A 19,978-nucleotide genomic window follows, 5' to 3' on the forward strand; every position below is an offset into this window, starting at 1 on the left:
CAGAGGAAAAATTATGGCACTTCCACATTTGTTTTAAGCATCTGTTCAGTGCTGATAAAGTGATAAATTCCTCAGATCTCTTGTAAAACTCCGCAGGCCTCATTTAGATCTCCTGTAGACTGCAGACTTCCCGGAGTAACCTGGATGCTTTTCCCCTGACAGGTCAGCATCATGTTGGAAAAAAAGAAAGAAAGAAAAAGAACTGCAGTGCAGAGAGGATGTTAGGCGGATCTCTGGAAACAGATAAAACACTGAAAAAGGTCCAGTTGTGCATTTGTTCCAGTTTCTACTCATCATTTCAGCCCTCAGGCTTCAGCCAGATTAAACTGCTTTGATGTGAACGTCATGCATACATCAGTACAACATCTATATAGCTTGACGGACGTACTGTGGTCCTGAATGGCTTCATTTAGAAAAACAGCCTTTTTGGAGACCCTTCAAAGGAACGTCCTGACGAATTAACTGAAGTTGGATTTTAAAACGAAATGTTTTTCTCCTCACAAGCAGAAACCAGCTGCTTGTTCTTTATCCTCCAACATGTCGGCGAGTTTATTATGTTCAGAGGTTCAAACAGAATAAGTTCCTATAGAAGAAATTTATTTTACACATGTTTTCACAGGGTTTATGGATGAAGATCAAAAAAATGTCTGTTTTAGATGGTGGGGATCATGTAGTCACACAATGAGAGAACTGTCGTAAACATGTTTTATTCAGCTGCGTCTGCTGTTGGTGAATAGATTTCATGATCCAAATACTCTCTGCTTAGATGACTTTGTTTATCTCATTAAACAAATTTTATGTTATTCCAAAGCTTGAACGTTTTCCAATTAACATGATGTTTTAAATTATTACACATAAATTCAAGGTGAGTGTTTCCTCTCAGGGTTGGTTTAAAATGTGTCAGACAGAAAATGAGAGTCAAGCTGAGATCTGCAGCCCAACTGTGTAGATTTAACCCCTCAGATGCTCAATGGGAGAATAAAAGGTGAACAAAAACGCACTTTGCTCTTAGCTGACCCAGCAGATGATGGTGGAATGACAAACTCACTTCATTTGAGGTCAAATAGCTTTAAATGCAAGCTGGATTTCACTCAGCTTCAAAGAAAAATGCAAAACAATTGCTTTTCTTGTTACTGTAGCATCTTTAAAATGCTATAAGCTCATAATTTTTCAGAATATCTATAGATGTAATTAAATATTTAAAGGTCCAGCTCACCTAATGAACTGAGCTGGGTGCAAACGTAACTTTAAATTAAACCCTGCAGCCCAGTTTGACGGTAAATGGCATTCAGTTTACAGGCTTGAAACAGAAGTTTTACCTCAAATAGACAGAAAAGAAAACCTGCAGAAGAGCTTAAAGATTCGTCGGAAACTTGTTGGATTCTTTAAGAGAAATTTGTTACATAACAGTATAAATCATTACTGAATCATCGGGATGATTCTTTGCAGTCGTCTTACATCATGTCACATCTTAAAGACGTCAAAGCTCCACACTTCAATCACTTCTCAAACATAAAACAATACGACAGCTGCCAATCTTCCCAGGAGTCTTCTGACCTTGAGATCAGACCATCACAGAAATACAGAAGAAAAAACTAAGGGATTAATTTCAGACTTTAATGTGTTTTCACATCTGATAGTCCGTTAGACTCGGCTCATTTGGGGACCAAAATCACAAAATTTGTTCACATTTAAATAATTTAAAAAAAACTGTTTCCCTCCTCGCCTGTGGTGGGGAAGACACAGACGCAACTTCTTTCGTCACAAAATGTGAACAAAGATGGAGTAGCAAAAGACTTTAGCAGTTGTAGGATTTCTTTTTAGTGTTTGGTAAAAGAACTATACTTGCATGTTTGCTTCGGTAATTTACCCAGAATGCCTTTTGCCTTCGTCTATTTCTTGCTTTTCCCGTCAGCTTGACATTCATATATGCATTTAACTGCACCAAAGTTCACTTGAGCCGAACCGACGGGTTTTTAGGCGGGCTGGAGTTCGACTGAACATTCACGCCTCCCCCAAATGAGCTAGAGTTCAATTAAAGCACACCATATAGCAGTGGTGTGAATTATCACGTTTTTCTGTGGCGTGAAATGGGTCCCGAATATGTTTGTGTGGTTTTGATTGGCTCAATTTTGTCATAAAGTCTTGAAAAATACATATGTGTAACTCTTACGTTCGGCTCAGGTCCAGTAAGTTGCACTCAGGTAAACCGTATTTATTTTAAGAAAAGAGAAAATCAAGTTGCTGGTTAACATCAGTCCAGCAGCCTCTGCCCCACAGTTACAGAAGATAACAGAAAAAATGGAGAGGAGCTGTCGGTTAACGGTTACTATGGTAACCACCAACTGCCAAGAGTAGCGTAACAGAACTTAATACATCAATAAATGTCTGGAGAAACAACTTATTGACTGTACAAAATAAATTCAAAGGATAAATAAACTAATTTTGATAAGCTTTGCATTTATAATATTGTTATAATAAAATCCGGTTACACATGTTGACCCTAAATGGGTGGTGATTTTGGATATGTGGTTCTGAATGGACCCTGAATGTATCTATTTGGTCCAGAATGTTTACTGAACCTCTCCTTTACTGCAAAAACACAAATCTTACCTAGTAATTTTACAGAGTAAATCTTACCAAGTCTCTTGTGCAAGTATCATAGTACACTTGAAATTAGGAAAAAACTAACTTACAAATCAATTTTCAGCAAAATGAAAGTTCTTGATATTGACAAAAATAATACTAGTTCCACTGAGAGATAATTTCACTTATAACAAGACATTTTATAAAAGAAGTTATCTACCAATGGAATAAGTACTTTCCCATCAATATTAAGAAATTATTCCCTTTAAACAAGCTCACATATCTTGCTGAAAAGTTACTTATTTCAAGTCTATTTGCACCAGAAACCAGACCAAAAATACTTGATAAAAATTTTGTGTTGCTGTTTTGAGGACTGTGTCCAGATGTGTTTCGGGTTCTGATATTGGGACTCGCTGCTGGGTAATTAAACACCTTTTCCCTGTGGGTTTATGGTTGTTAATTAATTTAAACGTGTTCAGACACAAAGTGACATAATAACCTCTGCAGATTAATTTAATATCACGCCACAAAGTTCAGATCACACATTTCTATTGCAGATCATGCTTAACTCTATCTGGGATCAGAGTAAAATGACCGGTAAGTCTAAAAAATAAAGAAAGAGTCAGCAGACCTCCTTCCCCCATGCCCACTCCCACCTCCTCTGCATCTTTAACAGCAGCAACAGATGCGAGGCTGAACGACACAGAACCCGTGGCACCAACATGTGTCTCTGTCTCTGTCTCTGAAATCCCTCAAACAGAGTTTTTCTCTGAATTCAGAGAACAAAGGAGAAGCTGGTGTGACAGTTTCAGGACAGTTGGAGGTGATTTGGGTCCACATGGTACCAACAGTCCTGCAGAGGAAACCATCAAAACATGTTTCAATTACTGACACTGTTTTGTCAGGTTGGTCAGAACCAGACAGAACAAGTAAAAATGAGATAAAAGTCAAACTCATTGTTTCTACAATGAGTGAAACTCCAACAGTACTTCCTGTCTGGTATGTTTCTCCTAAAAATGTCAAACCTTCATCTTCAGATTTAAGTTTCCACACCTGATTCCACTCAGTCTCAGTTCACCCTCAAATTATTTAACGGGGTTTCCTTAACATTTTCCTACCACATTTTTTCCTTCCATTCAACTTTCTATTAGTATGCTAGAACTTATTCCACAATATTTTAATTTGTAGTTTTCATTATTCGCAAGCTATAATCATTAAAATGACATAAATAAAGGCATTTTCTACTCTATATATGAGTTTTGCTCTCTGACATGATTGACAAGAAATGTGGAAATAAGTGTGACTGCCCAATTCAGAAAAATAAGCGAGTGTAAAGAAGTAATAAAGCTTTAATGTATAGCTCATGAATGCATAACGATTTAATCAGCAACTAAAATCAATTAACACTGAACGATAAATTAAATCTCTATGATTTGTTACTTGAAATGTACCTTTTTTTAGACTGAATTTAACCAAAAGACGTTGTCTATTGGGGAGGATTTTTGAAACATCTAAACTTATGTTCCAGAAATTTTACTGTTAAAATTCAAAGGCTGGAATTGTTGATTATTATTATTTATATCACATTATTTTTTCCAACTTTGATGTATTTGTTTGGGATTATGAAAGATATAGCAACACAAAGTAAGGCTTAACTGTGAAATCAAAGGAAAGAATGGATTGTTTTCAGGAAAATAAAATTGTGGCATATATTTCTTATTCATCCCCATTAGTCTGATACCCGTAAATCAAAAACATTTACAAACAGCCAGTTTTGGTTTCTGTCAAACTAAATACAACTTTAAAGACAAAAATATAAAATATATAATTTTTTAGGAAAAAAACAGAGATCCAAACCATATAAACAAAAGCGTTCCCACAGCATCACACTGTCTCTACTATGTTTCACAGTGAGGATGTTGTTTTCAGGGTGACAAACAGTTTTATTTTAGGAATAAGCATGTTTTAAAGTGTGACAAACTAAAGAATGAAAGTTTCTGACCCAAAATGAGCCCCTGGTTGAATTTGAATGAGAGCAAATCTTTGCTTGCAGTGAAAAATGTTACATAATGTTTCATTCTTCTTTTGATTTATTTAAACAGAAAGGCACTTAGCCATGCACTTCATATAATTTTAATTATTTTATGCATCTATTCTTGTCTGTTTTGTGAGCTCTTTCGGTTTTAAGAGCTTGATAATGTAAACAACACCTCGTTATGTCTGACTAAATCTACAGGAATTGCTCTGATAAATTACATGCAGATTTTTAAAAATCTGCATGTAATTTTGCTCAGGACATAGAGACAAACTCCAACATCCTAACTGAGGCAAGAATTGGTCATGTCCATCCTTTCTGCCATTAGGTCCCCCTCTGTGACCCGGGGAAAATCTCCGAGTGAGTAAGGCAAGTGCAGAGCTCAGGATGAGCTGGAAATCCCAGATGTGGGAGCGCTCAGGCAGCACAGCCGGATTATAGCCCCGAACATCAAATTGTCTTATGTAACACATTGTAATGCTGACAGCAGCAGCGGCGATTACACAATCTGACCTGGAAAGGAGGAGACTGCATGCACGTGGGCGTGCACGCTCACTCTGGGAGATCAAACCGCCGTCATATGACCCGATGCACTCTGGACTGCAGTCTGGGACAGTTTTCTATCAAAACTGATGTGAATGTTTAGCTGCAGAGATCCCAGAAACTAAAACTCTGTGTGTAGGTGTGGATTAATTATTGGATCAGAACTCTGCAGCCTGAAAGTCTGGCGAAATAACACCAGAACCTGACTATGAACCTATAAACGATTCCTCCTTCCTCAGAAAATGTTTTAGTTTAGCACAGTAAACACATTGGATGCCTGTTGTAAAGTAACGGTAAAAATAATTAACAGCAATAATTTGGTTTATTTACTTTTTCCTCTGTGGGAGGAAAAAGTGGGTGTTTATTTTTCAGAACAATATTTTCTACATGTTATTACTATATTTATAAATGTCACAATTCCTAACAAAATATTTAATTCACAGGATATCCATTTTGTTTATAGATTAAATATTTAGCTTTCAAATGCAAGTATTAGTTAGGAAGCTAAATATCAAGTTCTTGACTAAATGGTGAGAGTCTGAGCTAAGCATTTAGTTTGGATAGACTTACATTTAGTTGGGAGCTAAATGTCTAGCTTTGAAAGGAAGTATTTAATTCACAAGCAAAATATTTAGTGTACAAGCAAAATATCTACCATTCAGATTAAACACATGCTAAATATTTAGCTTAGTTAGGAAGCTAAATATTTAGTTCCCAAATAATATTCGAAGTCTGAGCTAAATAACTCCAAATTAAATATTTCTTTCGATATCTAATTATTTAGTTCCAACCCACATTTTTATTTTCTAAGCTAAATATTTGCTAAACTAAATATTTGTGTTGCCAGCAAAATATTTAACTCATAACTAAAAATTTAAGTTCATAGTAAATATTTAGTTTGCAAAAATAGACATTTAGTTTCAAGATAAATATCTAGTTTTAAAACTAAATATTTGGCTCAGACTTAAACATTTAATTTGGAACAAAATATCTTTAGGAAAATTAGCTTTCTAGATAAATATTTATTTTGAAAGCTAAATATTCAACTGGTTAACTTAATATTTAGTATGGAGCTCTGACATTTATAAATGTAGGAATAAGATGCTGAAAATCTAACTGAAAAATTAAAACCCACATATTTTTCTTTATGACAAACTAAAAAGAAAGAAAACACTTCTGATAAATTTTTCACTGTGTAACTTTACAAACAGCATCCTGCGGGAGCTTTGGTTTGTTAAAGAACCTTCAGTCCAAAACATTTTCAGCCACAGTCTGCAGAATAACAAGGGATTAGTTTCTGTTGAAAGAAAAATCAGCTGTCAGAAGAGTTTCACAGAGAGCTGTGCAGCAGATTAAATCTGACAGAGAACATCTCTGGAAAATCGTAACAGCAGCATGAACCTTGCTCACGCAGCTGGCATTCATGGGCGAGTTTTATGTTGTTTCTTTTGGGAGACATGTTTAATTTAGTCACAGCTTTACTAACAAAAAACTCATCCTTGAGAGAGGATGGAAATTTAGCAGTTTCTGCACAGACAACATCAACACTGAGCTGTGTGATGATGATGATGATGATGATGATGATGATGATGATGATGATGATGATGATGATGATGATGATGATGATGATGATGACAGTGATGATGATGATGATGATGATGTCATCATACTCTACTGATGATGATGACAATGACAAAGATTATGAGGTTGAACAGCTGTAAAAATTATGAAGACAACAATGACCATGATGATCACCATGGTTACAGTCCTGATGATGATGATGATGATGATGATGATGATGATGATGATGATGATGATGATGATGATGATGATGATGATGATGATGATGATAGTGATGATGATGATGATGATGATCCTCTGTGATTCAGCCAATGAGAAGCTGGCTCTCTTCATCAGTCGTTGTGACCTCAGTATTCAGATTTCCTTCATTTCAATTTCTTCTGTGACGTTTCGCTGACGTCACGTCCTGAACAAATCAAACATTCCATCCGCTAATTGTTAGCATATAAAACTTTTCCTGCAAGTCTGGAGACTCAGACTCAGCAGATTAAAACTGGATTGAGTCTTTTGAAGACGGGTTAAGCTTTTAAAGGTTTCTCTCCCCATTAAAACCGGTGCAAGTCCCCCCTCCTCCTTTAATCTGCCCTGCTCTGTAACATCTGTCCCCGTCTCTGCACGTCCTCCTCTCAGTGAATGATCCGCCTGCTGTTGCTGCTGCAACTGATGCTGATCCTCAACACAACCGGCAGAAAACGTTTCTTCTAAAAAAAAAAAAAAACCTGACGCTCCTTTTTCCTGCTGAGGAATCGTCCGTCTCTGAGCAGGATCAGGTAAATCAGCTTCCTCTGACTTATTCTGTTTTTAATGAGAAGTTCAACAGTTCACGGGCTACTGACAATCCTGAACGGTTTGTAAGAATTTAAGCCAACATTCTTAATCATAACTCCTCGGATACATAGTTTAGGATGTAATTATGCAAAAGCTTCGTGAATTATGTCTTTAACTCGAGTTGAAGTATGAAATATTCTTCGTAGTGGCTTTTAACTTCGCCTTAAAGTTTCGGCCGCTATTAAGGGATGAGGCATTCACTGACATCACGGAAACAGGAATGATTTCGTTTGAATATTATTCGTTTCCTCTCCAACTTAACACTTGTTTAATTTAATTCTCAACTGGCTGATTTTATGACTTTTAGAAACAGCAGAAGTAATTTAAACAAAACATGCTAACCTCACATATGTGAAAAGTACAACAAAAACCTCAGAAATAAAATATCTTATTGCTGTATTTACCATATCGATCAATACACATACTGTTCTTTACATAATTAATGCACCACGCTGGGGTTAGTTTGATTATTTTTCTGCACTTTTCACCTATTGTTCTGGTCTTGTTTGTATTGTTTACATAATGGTAAAAAAAGAAAAAGTCAAATTAAATGCTGCTGCAGTCTCGCCCATAGAGATGAGAGAGAACAACAGAGGCAACAGAGGCTTTACTCATTACAGCATTCTGTTTGGAGACATGTCCAGGATTAAAGGCTCATTCTGACCATCAGCTCTGAAATCCTTTATATTTCTGATGTGAAGAGGAAGATTAAAGGATCTGACCATCAGAATCTCAGCCTTTTGCAGAACATTTACAGTTTATACTGAAGGTTCCTGATCCTGTTTGATCATGAACCTACAGCATAAGGCTTTTACAGAGTTTTCCTCTTTCCACTGTTTCTTGGTTTGCTCAGAGATTATTTCTCATTTTTCTCTTCCTCCTGCAGGTGCAGCAGGTGAATGGCGGCGTTCTGCAGCAGAGACTCTGTCAGATCTTCAGATGCGGAGAACTTGGTTTGCACGCTCAGTTCATCTGAGGTGACGCCTTCATTTAGATGGATTCAACAGCTAATTACATATTAATACAAAAAAATCTGCTTCAGAGCTGTGAAATTTACAATTTACCCTCACTTCAGACGTTGTGTTTCTACAGGGGGAAAAAAGGATTTGAGATTTTTCCCAAAATTCTGTTTTCCTTAGAATTCTGTCTTAAATCTCAGAAATTCTGACTTTTTTCTCAGAATTCAAATTGAAAATTTTGAGATTTTTCTGAAAATTCAGATTTTCTTTCTCAGAATTACAAGTTCAATCTGAGAATTCTGACATTTTATTGAGAATTCTGACTTTTTTTTCTCAAAATTCTGATTTTAAATTCTAAGATTTTTCTGAAAATTCTGATTTTCTTTCTCAGAATTACAAGTTTAATCTCAGAAGTCTCACATTTTATTTCCCAGAATTTAGTTTTTTTTCCTCAAAATTCTGACCTTTTTTCAAAATTCTGACTTATTTCTCTGAATTCTGATTTTCTTTCTTAGAATTATGACTTAAATCTCTGTATTCTGACATTTTTCTCAAAATTCTGACTTTCACCTCAAGATTCAGATTTTTAATTCCTCGGAATTCTGATTTTTTTTTTCCCTCAAAATTTTGTCTTTAATCTTAGACCTTTGGACTTTAATTCCAGAATTCCAACTTTAATTTAAAAATTTTTACTTCACGTTGAGAATTCTGACTTTTTTCTCAGATTTCTGTCCTTTTTTTCCTAGAAAATCAAAATTCTGAATTATTATGTTTGTGTTTCTTTCCAGTGGCCATAATACTGTTCTGTATGTTTCTGTGTCAACAGGGAGTAGAAAACCCTCCTGACATAAAGGTCCACTGCAGACCTGGAGGCGATGAAAAGGTTCATTCAAAGGTAGAGAGGACACTCACGAGTTTCTGCAGATTGAATATTTCATTCTAACTGTTGTCTGAATTGACAGGACAGGGTTTCCTGTCAAGAATTACCATAAAGAATTCTGGTTTGGTCCAAACAGGACTGGGTGCTGAATCGATTTTGCACTTATCCACTGGCTTTGACATCAGTGAACTTGGATTTGTAAAACTGTTAGCCAGAAGGTCATGACCTTGTTAGCAGCTTGCAGCAAATTCTGTAACATAATTGTAAAAGAAAAAAACATAAGAGGAAATAAAGAAACCAGAACAGATTGAAAAATATGACCCCACCAGATTATAAAAATATCTATGCTGCACCAGGAGAGACTAAATTCATCCTTCCTACAGGTTCTCTGAAATAGAGATGCAGGTGTTGGCGGAGGACAAGTGCGCAGCTGTGAAGATGTACAGAGGTTAAGACGTGCAGTCATGAAACGCGAAGGTGTCCAGTTGTGAATGTGTGCAGAAATACATAAATCAGGGGTCTCAAACTCCAGTCCTCGAGGGCCGCAGTCCTGCAACTTTTAGATGTGCGTCTGCTGCACCTCACCTGAATAGAATAATTAAGGCTCTGGAGAACTGATCTACACAAGGTGGAGGTAATTAAGCCATTTCATTCAAGCATTTTGTACCTGTGGCACATCTAAAAACTGCAGGACTGCGGCCCTCGAGGACTGGAGTTTGAGACCCCTGACATAAATATAACAACATTCTCATATTATTAGGATTTTATTCATGTGATTTTATTAATTTTATTTTATTATTTCTTAGTATAGCCCTAATACTCTGTTATAAAAAGCAGTAGAGACCCCAATTTAACTAAAAACTGTGCAAAATATGAATTTTGAGTACCTGTAATAGTTCCCCTTTAAAGCTATATAAAGGCACAAATATTTTGACACGTTTGTCTTCTAGGTGCATAAATTCATGTGTGCATCTGGTTATCATCTATAAATATAATTTACTGTGAAATCTTTGACATGCATCAAGCTTGGTTTAGAAGTGTGGTGGTTTTTGTTTCAGATCTCCGGGTATCAGACGGCTCTCCACCGCAGCGCCATGGTGGGGAACAGCGAGACCACAGCCGCTCTGATCGCTGGAGGCTGCGCTGTGGACCTGCAGGACCCAGTAAGTTCTGATCATCAGATGATCAGTTCTGTTTAGTGCGACAGATCACGATCCTCCATTCTGACTGCCATGTTTTGTTTGCTTGAGCTTGGAAACACGGCGCTCCATGAGGCGTCCTGGCACGGATTCACACAGTGTGTCAAACTGCTCGTTAAGGCTGGCGCTGACGTGCGCGTCAAGAACAAGGTAATTAGAGGAAAACTCGTCTCAGCAGAGACGGAGAGAATGAATTTTCAACTCTGAGATTTCCACAACAAAGAACAATAAAGCCTCTATTGTTGAATGGTGGGGGGAGGATGGGAGCTGGAAAATCTATCAGATCAGCTCCTGAGTGTGAAGTTTCAGAGTTCAGTTAACATCCATCTTGTTTTCTGTTTCCAGAGATTATAGTTCCGGGGTTGCAGTTTTCCTAACATGATTGTGTAATATTTTTACTGACTAAAGTCAAGGCTTTGATAATCCGACATTTCTGTTACTCGAGCCTCTGATTGAACCAGCAGAACACCAATTTGATGCCGTTGTTCTGAAATTAACCTGCCAATCAGCGGGGGTTTGTTCTGACCGAAATAAACCCACCAATCATCCTCACTTATTCCTGCAGAGCCTCGCAGGCCGACTGTGAAGTGATTTCTGATCTCTACCTGCAGCAGGAACTGAAATGACCGCCCAGGGTTCAGGTCTCGGTTTGTTCTGAGTGTTTCAGGCAGGAAACTCGGCGCTTCACCTGGCCTGCCAGAACGCACACGCTCCCACTGCTCAGCTCCTGCTGCTCGGAGGTTCAAATCCCGACGCCAAGAACAAGGTGGGAAAAGATAACAGAAGTTTTTATTTACCCAAATAAAACACTTGGATCTGGTTAGCATGGAAAAACTATGCAGAAGATTTGTTTTCTTGTTGCACAATTAGCCTGGTTAGCTTAGCGTAGTTTAACTGTGCTGTTATGCTAACTCTATTCAACTTACTTATCTAACTACAATCAAAATTACTGAACCATTATAGATTTCAAATTGCAACCAGCTGCTTAAAGCTTCAGTATAAATTTTATTTAATATGAGATGAACAATCTGTGAAACAATTGAGCTCCTCCATCTTCTACCAGTGCTATTATTAGCTCCGCCCCTATCAGAAACAACCAATCAGGGCCAGGAGGAGGGTCTTAGTGCTGTTAATTATGCTAGTGTGCAGAGAAACAACTTGATGTTCCAGAAAATCTCTTTATCAACCATCATTTGTGGCTATGCTAACTAGCGTTAGCATTCACTGCAGGCTTAGAAGTTGTAGTGTAGCAGAGCACAAGGTGGGAAGTAGGATGGGAGGTTGTGAGCAGTGCATATACAAGCATGATTGACAGCACTAAGGTCATTCTTCTGTATTACATGTATTTACATGTAAATAGAAAAAAAGAATTATAAACTTGCTATGAATCTTTTTTAAATTTACAATTGGTGTTTGATGTATTATTCCATCCTTGGAAAAATATATATAGTGATTCTAGTAAATCATTATAAGCCAGAAATATGTCACTTTTTGGGAATGAGAAGATTTAAGCTGCTGGGCAGCGCATGTACAGGCATGATTGACAGCGCTAAGACCGTCCTCCTGGCTCTGATTGGTTGTTTAGAGGAGCTTGATTTCTTCACAGATTATATGTCTCATATAACAGTTTTAGCAAATGTGTAAAAAATGTTTTTTTTATTAAATTTACATACTGCAGCTTTAATTCCCCATTTTCTCCTTTATGATCAGTTTGTTTGTGTAGAAGTCTGAGGCTACTAGAGCTGGCTAATGCCCCATTTTTAAAAAATACATTGAAAAAAATATACATATAAATAAAAAATACAATTATTTAGGACAACAAAAAAAAGCATTTCTGTTTCCAGTCGTCCCAGTTAAATAAAACCAGTGCTCCTGCTTCAGGTGGGCGATACCTGTCTGCATGTGGCTGCTCGCTACAACAACCTGAACCTGCTGAAGATCCTGCTGAGGTCGCGCTGCCGCTTGAATGAGACCAACCAGGTGACAGCATGCATTCTTCCTGAGACTTACAGACAATTCAACATCAATCGATTATTGGAATCATCCTCAGCTAATTTAGTAATCGATTAATTGTTAAGTGGCCTTTTATGAGCAGTCTCAAATGGGCAATTTTCTGGAAGAACGACGTATTCAAAGCAATAATTAAGTTAAAATTGTATGAAAAATACATATATTTGTATTTAAAAATGAGAATAAATATATTCTACAGATAATCAACACTACATTAAATGAATGCCATGCTATTTCATTTTAGGCAATAAAATGCTTTTATTCTTACTTTGGTTCTGGTTCTGGTTCTGTTCGACTGCAGGTTGGAGACACAGCTCTTCACGTCGCAGCAGCTCTGAACCACAGGAAAGCTGTTCAGCTTTTACTGTCAGCCGGTCTGGATGTGAGAGTCCGGAACAACGTAAGAGTTTTTCATTATACTTTAGTTTTATTTCATCATGACTTTCAGCCAGTTTTAATTAGTTTGCTAGTATTTATGAGTCAATATTAGTTAAATATGATGTAGTTTTAGTTTAGTATTTACTTCCTAAAGTAGTAGTTTTAGTTTTTTCATATTTGGTTAATTTTTAAGTGAAGAATTGAAGAAGGTGTCGTATTGTGATTCTGTATACATCAATTGAGAAATGAATGCTACAAGGAATAAATTTCAAAAACTATATTAAATGTTGAACAACCAAATGACTCTGGTGATTTATCCCAACTTTTGCTGTTGCCCTTTTGTGGACTACTTGCTGAAAGCTGAGATGAACTGCTTGTGTGGGGAAATAATTAATTTCTCATCATTCTGAAACACTAATAAATAGATTCATAAACACTGAAACAGAGGATATTCTGTCTATAACTTCAGTATGTTTTAGTTAGTTTTATAAACACGACATAATTCCAGTTACTTATAATTTTCCCCCATTAATTACCGTTTTCATTTGTTTCAGTTAATGAAAATGTTTTTTTCAATTTCAGTTTTTGTTATTTTGTTAGCTTTAGTTAACTTGGTAACTTAAACTGAATAATATTGGAACATCTAAAGCTGATCCAGATGAATTCATATCAGAGTTGAAGTGTTTCCTGGCTGACATGTTTTCCTCCTTCAGGCAGGAAAAACAGTGCTGGATAAAGCCAGAGAGCAGCAGAGCAAACAGGTGGTTCTGCTGCTCTCCAAAGTTCCTCAGGTTCTTTAACTCACTTATTAATCAATATTATATCAAAACATGTCACCAGAACGAGTGTTCCTCTCTTCAGGTACGTTACATGAGGAGAAAGACGATGTGGAAGCCCAGACTGAGAGCGCCGACTCGACCCGCCAAAGTAAGAAACAGAAAGTTTTCAATCAGGTTCAGAATCAGTTGAGGAGCTTTGCAGCATTTTTCTTTCTCTGGTTTCCAGGCCGGCGCCTTGAAGATGGAGCAAACAGAACCCAGATCAGACGGTAAGGTGAGTCATGAGTTGAGTCCGGTTAAATCAGAGTCAATCGACTTGGACTCGAGTCAGATTAGAGTCACATGACTTAGATCAGGCTGGAGCCAAATAACTTAGAAATCAGACACAGGAGAAAAATAACGAACAAAAAGCAGATCCACCTCTTGGACTCGAGGCCTATTTGATTGTTTTAGTTTTAAACTGGCAGTATTACATATTTTCCAGACACATAGAGCCATTTTACAACAAATTAAGTAACCATGCAACTTTTAATTGTTATAAAAATGCTTTATGTAAAAAATATCACTTAAAAGTAAATTTGACTTTGTAATTTAAACACCTTAAAATTGGGCTTTCGTCTCTTTAAAGATTCCTGCTCTTTCTGAAAATCACCACAACGTGGCTCCTCTATTAACCCTTTAACAACGTTTTTACCAGCCTTTCACTGAGAAGTAGCTTCTATAATGAGCTCAGCAGTTCTACCAGGTGTTTGCTAATTGCTGCTGGCTAGTCTGAAGGAGCTGAATCGAAGAGTTAATGGGGAAGTATGTTCTGTAATACGGAAGCTCAGAAGATTGAAAACTGCAGTTCTGAGGAGGACCTGCGTGTAAAAGGCGAGGCTTGGTCCCCCGAGTTGTTTTGCACAGCTGAATGGTTACCATGGCGATTAAATGATTTCTCAAACATGCATGAAAGAATCAAATCAAACAATCCAGGTATGTTTTTGATTAAGGAATAACATTACAACATGATGCAAACCTCAAAAAAGTTGATTTTACATAACAGTGCCCCTTGGAGAAACTCAAATTACAAGACAAACCCTAGAAAATGTTCAGATTTTCAAATATCGTGTAACTCAAATTCACCCAAAAATCATACTTTTAACATTCACAAAAAATAGGGAAGATCAGTGCAGGTGTACTGTCAACAGGACTATAAAGTTAAGTTGACATTCAAGTCATTTTTTTTCTATATTGTAATATATATCTCAAGGTTAGAAAAAAATTGCAATGTCAGTTGTTCTAATATCGGGCAGAAACTTGCCTTATTTACAGTAAAAGGTAAACAAGGACTGAAATAAAATGAAAAAGGATAATTTTTGAAGTTTAGCCAAATAACAACTTGCTTGTTTATGGCTAAAAATCCTGAGTTTACTACCTGAGACTTGGTTCAAAGCATTTCTTCACTTTAGACTCGACTTCGGATTTGCATTACTTTAATTGACTTGAGACTCTGGACTCATTTCCACCTCTGAATTCTAAACCAACTCATTAAAACCCAGAGAATAAACTCCCTCCCTAATCCTAACTGTGACACAATCCTGCAAGCAGTGAGACTTTGACGTCTCTGCAGGAACTGGATGCAGAAGATCTCACCTCAGGAACGAAACACAATAAATCGCAGAAGGACGAGTTCTGGGGTGAAGGTGGAAAAACGTTTCAGCTGTACACTCTGTACAGAGACAGGGAGGGCAGAGTTCAGCAGGTTGGTTCAGTCCAGTTCAGAACTTATAGGTTCCTCAGGAGAAGACTGAGTACATTTCCGTTTCTTTTCAGGCTCCTGCCAGCGGCTGCATCTGCGAGTCTCTCATAAAGAAGCTGCAGGGCGATCTGATGACCACAGAGCAGGAGCTGAGGCTGCAGATCCTGAATGTCCAGGAGGAGCTGCACGGCCAGATGGACAGGATGGAGCGCCGCAACAAACACCAGGTTAGCCTCTAATGATGCGTTTCAGTGACGTGGGAAATGGGAACTCGTATCTGGGTTTGACCTCATAATCGAAGTAACAACGTTCTCGTTAAGAAGTCAGTATTTCAACATGGCGGCGTCCATAAACATTGTTTCCAGTCACTCTTAGGAAAATTATTTTACTTTATATTTAGCGTCACGCTAATAAAATTTTTTAAATAAAATTACGAGAACAAAGTATTAAAATATCTGAGTAAAATTATATAAGGGTGCATGTAAATTTAAATAAAATTATATTTAGACTTAAATATACTTACTGTGTAAAAGTCTTACTACTAACTTGTGTAACTTCTAAGTAAGTTAAGATTTCCCTTCTTTATGTATTTAATAACGAGGGTCCATTTTGAAACCAAAATATGAGTTTATGGGTAAGATTTCATGAGGATATTTTTTTTCTACATCTTCCTACTCCTTTTTGAAAATGGTAAAATTACTGTGTCTACAATAAATACGTATGTCTCTTTCATTCCTCGTTTATATCTGTAATTTTATACAGCTACCAAGTCCAAAATAAAGACAGAAAGAAAGAAAATAAATAAGTTGATCTGTATGGATGTTATTCACATAATTTTCTGACTTTATTGTTGTAAATTTATTATGTTTTTATTTTCTTTGCATGATCCTAATATTAATTACATGATAACGTTCCTTAAGCAAACACCATTTTTAAGTTTTTGCGTTTAGAGTTTCAGGCACGACATGAAACATTAATTTTAGAAACACTTTTGCATTGTGTCTTGTAAATAAATACATTTCCACCACATCTTAAAACTGTTGATGCGAGGAGCGGCCATATTGAAACACAAAGTCCACTTACAAGTCATAACGCCATTCCAGTTGAATATCCCAGTTCTGAGTAAACTGGAACACATCATCAATCTGACTGACCAAATCCATGAATATCTGAAGATTCAAAAGGTTGGAAGGCTGTCAAAGCTTCGTCTGCTTTGTTTCTCTGAAAAGCTCAGGAAGTTGGAGATGTTGATCCAGGAGAAAGCAGCGTCTGAGAGGAGGAGCCTTACATCCAGGATGGAGCAGAGAGCAGCACTGGACCGAGCAGAAGCTCTGAGGAACCAGGTACCATCATGTGACCCAGTTCAGCGCCTGATCTGCTGGATGTGACGCCGTTTAGCAGCTCTTTGCTCCGTCTCTAGGACTCTCTGAGATACGAACTGAAGAGCTGGTGTCTGTCTCTGCTGGAGGACTTGGACATCTCAGTTCCAGCTGAGACCGTTTACCAGAACCTGCTGCTGTCTCCGTCCGCAGCAGAAACGGACCTGGAGTCGGTGCCGCTGCTGTTTTCTGGAGACAGCAGCCCCTCTGTGTCCGCCAGCACCCTGAGACCCAGAGGATCTGAGAGCTTGAGGCTGGCCGAACCGACCGGGGGCAGGACCTACTTTGAGATGAAGATGGACAGGTGTGCAGGTACGTGTGACACTTATAAATTAATAAATACCGTGGTGAAAATATTATCTTGGAAAATAATCCTTTTTTTGTATGTTAGGCCAAATTATTGCTGTTACACATTTTAGACTGTGAAACTTTACAAACAGCACCATATAGATGAGCACAAACCTAAAACAACAAAACTATAAATTACTTTTCCTCAATGACGGATCAGAACCAGAACCCAGAAAGCTCAATGGACCTCTCCACAGTCTCTTCTGCCCCCTCCTGGCTCTCAGCAGTACTGCAGAACCTTCCTCTGTTTGTAGATTACACCGAGGAACGCTCCAGCAGCACCAGCAACGGCCCACAGGAAGAGGTCTGGGGCCCCAAAAACGACACCGTGGTTCTGGAGTTCCTCATGGACCGACCTGCTGAGCCCACATTCGTTCAGGAGAGGAAACACCTGCACGCCATAGAGGTGAGATTCCCAATTGAGTTTAGATTTGAAATTCAGTTCAGTGCGGTTTACTTTCTCACTACACTGTGTCAAGCGACCCAAACTAATTAAAAAACCTGTTCCCCTCCTCGCCTGTGGTGGTGCTGCAACAAGAACCACTGAAGGAAACAAGAAGAAGAAAACATGAGCACAACTTCCTACTTTATGAAATGTAAACAAAAATTGAGTGGTGTCAGATTTTAGCGTTTGTATGATTTCTCTTTTGTCTTTGGCAAAAGACAATGAGCCACTTTTCCTTCTAGTTCCAGACTTGGACGTTTGTTTTGATTGTATTTACCCAGAATGCCCTGCGGCATCCTCCTGACTCCTGATCTCCATGGGCCTCCAGAGTTCACTTCAACTGAACCAAACCTTGGTTTGTATGCGAACCAAACCCTGTATAGACATGAACTCTGTTGCGGTTCAAATATGTGTGTGAACCACAGCAAAAGCAGGAAGTGGTCTATAGCATAGGGCATTCTGGATAAATACGGCCAAAACAAACGTGTTGCAATTTTGGTCCCCTCTTGAACCTCGTATTTATACGAGGTCTGGACTTTGACTAGACCATTCTAACACATAGATATGGTTTGATCACACCCAGCAGGTCTCCTTTCTGGTCCTCAGGGCCCAAAGTTCTGCATGTTTATTATTGATACCGCATCTTACCTAAATAAATTATAAATGACATATTTTTGCAGTACCTAAGCTAAGCAGCTAAAGCAGCCATGTGAATCAATCAAGACATGAAGCACAGCGGACCTTGAGGACCAGCCAGTGAAATTCTGCTGACTAACTGAAGCTGTGTTCTTGCTTTAGGTGACTCAGCAGTTCTTTGACACTGTATCGGCTCAGCTGGAGCGCTGGTGCTCCAGGAAGATCCTGGAGGTGGAGTTCCAGTCGGAGCTCAGGGCCCGGGCGGAGAGGAAGGAGATGCTGCAGCGAATCAGAGAGCTGGAGGAGGAGCTTCACCAGATGCAGACCAATGAGGAGAAAGGGAGCTTCCTGAGACCAAAAAAATCAGATTTTAATTGAGTATTGATACAAAATGGTCTGCCAGCAGACCTTAGCTTCACATTTGTTGGAGATCTTTATGTTTGTATGGTTTTATTATCAGGAGAGTCAGTTCAGACTGAAAGCTGATCCTGATGGATTTCACTTTGTCTCCAGTAGATGAGGTTCCAAAGGGGATGTTCATCACATTTTTTGCACAAAATCAGTTTTAGATAACTCTGCCTGTTTGTCACCTACCAAATGTGCTGGAGCTCATTTGGTAGGTGACGGGTTGCTAGGTAGCATTTAGTTACCTAGCAGTTACTTGTGGAATACGACTTAACAATAGGGAGGTTTTTTGAAAAGGCTCATTTTCTAGACACCTTAAGCATTTAGCTTGTTGCCAAAAAGAGGTTGGGTGTTTTTTAACTACTTGGCAGGTTTCCCCCCAGTGTGTTTTAAGCCTGGCGGGCCGCCTGGGTTTACTTCTGCCCCCACCAGGCTAAGTATTGCTTGTGTATTTAATTTTTTTTATGTTTGCATTTTTTAAGACTTTAAACTTAAAAAATGCAAACATTTTTAAGTTTAAAGGTATTAGTCTTGGTGTTCAGGTATTAATCTTCCAGTTTTTCAATAACACATAATTATCAAGCGATATTTTCAAATTTCCTGTCAGCTTTAAACATTTTCAACTGAAAAGCACGAGCCGCTGATTGAATGACTGCCCTTGCACCCAACCACCGGGCTGAGAAAGTTTTCTGGGGGAAAAACCTTGCACTTTGGTTGTTTTTAAAATTAGTTGAGACCCAAATGGAAGCATAAGCATAGAATAATTGTGACAAACTCTTCAGATTTTGTAAAATCCCAGAAGGTTCCTCATATTCCACTCCATCAAGTGTTAACAGGAACCTTCAGAAAAATAAATAAAACCTCTGAGGGTTGGTCTATGTAAAAAAATAAAAAATTGTGAATATTTCAGGTTGTGTGATCACTGTTTTTTGTTCATCACAGCCTGATGCATACTCTCCTCCTTGTGATAATGAGCTGAGACAAGTGTTGAGTAATGTTGAACTGTATTTTATGTTGATTATTTGGTTGTTATCGCTGCAGAAACACAAAGCAGAGAAGATTCTGTTTTCCTAGTAATCTTGTTTCTGTATTTTCTGTGGAACAACACAGCTTTGCTCAATGCATAAATAAAAACTGCACAAAATAAAGTAGCTAAATATTTGTCTTCTGTGATTTATTCAGCTATAGTTAGAGTTTAATCTGAACCACCGTCATCACATTTTTGATTTAAAAACAACATTAATCT

At 37.9% G+C, this 19,978-nt stretch overlaps 1 protein-coding gene across 3 annotated transcripts; it reads left to right on the forward strand.

Annotated features, from left to right (window-relative positions):
• Positions 1–7,053: 7,053 nt before the first annotated feature.
• ankrd6a (ankyrin repeat domain 6a) lies at positions 7,054–19,894 on the forward strand. Of its 3 annotated transcripts, XR_006373171.1 has the most exons (18): positions 7,054–7,515; positions 8,460–8,550; positions 9,359–9,427; positions 10,471–10,575; positions 10,663–10,761; positions 11,279–11,377; positions 12,493–12,591; positions 12,923–13,021; positions 13,713–13,790; positions 13,861–13,926; positions 14,005–14,052; positions 15,391–15,522; positions 15,594–15,746; positions 16,749–16,862; positions 16,940–17,210; positions 17,501–17,652; positions 18,490–18,954; positions 19,116–19,894. XR_006373171.1 is itself a non-coding variant. In XM_044142604.1 (17 exons), the coding sequence occupies exons 2-17, from the start codon at positions 8,473–8,475 to the stop codon at positions 18,703–18,705; spliced, it is 1,878 nt and encodes a 625-aa protein (XP_043998539.1). In that variant the 5' UTR covers positions 7,054–7,515; positions 8,460–8,472; the 3' UTR covers positions 18,706–19,894. The 3 variants fall into 3 exon arrangements, 2 of the variants coding, with proteins under 2 accessions (XP_043998539.1, XP_043998540.1); XM_044142604.1 differs by having other exon boundaries at positions 18,490–19,894; XM_044142605.1 differs by lacking the exon at positions 15,391–15,522 and having other exon boundaries at positions 18,490–19,894.
• The last annotated feature ends 84 nt before the right edge of the window (positions 19,895–19,978 follow it).

This window comes from Gambusia affinis, linkage group LG16 (genome assembly GCF_019740435.1).
Source record: "Gambusia affinis linkage group LG16, SWU_Gaff_1.0, whole genome shotgun sequence".
In the NCBI taxonomy this organism is placed as follows: domain Eukaryota; kingdom Metazoa; phylum Chordata; class Actinopteri; order Cyprinodontiformes; family Poeciliidae; genus Gambusia; species Gambusia affinis.

Coding starts and splice junctions, on each gene's coding strand:
- ankrd6a (XM_044142604.1), top strand. CDS start 8,473: ATGGCGGCGTTCTGCAGCAGAGACTCTGTCAGATCTTCAGATGCGGAG. Junction 14,053..15,390: donor AACCCAGATCAGACGGTAAG/GTGAGTCATGAG, acceptor ACGTCTCTGCAG/GAACTGGATGCAGAAGATCT. Junction 15,747..16,748: donor AGCGCCGCAACAAACACCAG/GTTAGCCTCTAA, acceptor TTCTCTGAAAAG/CTCAGGAAGTTGGAGATGTT.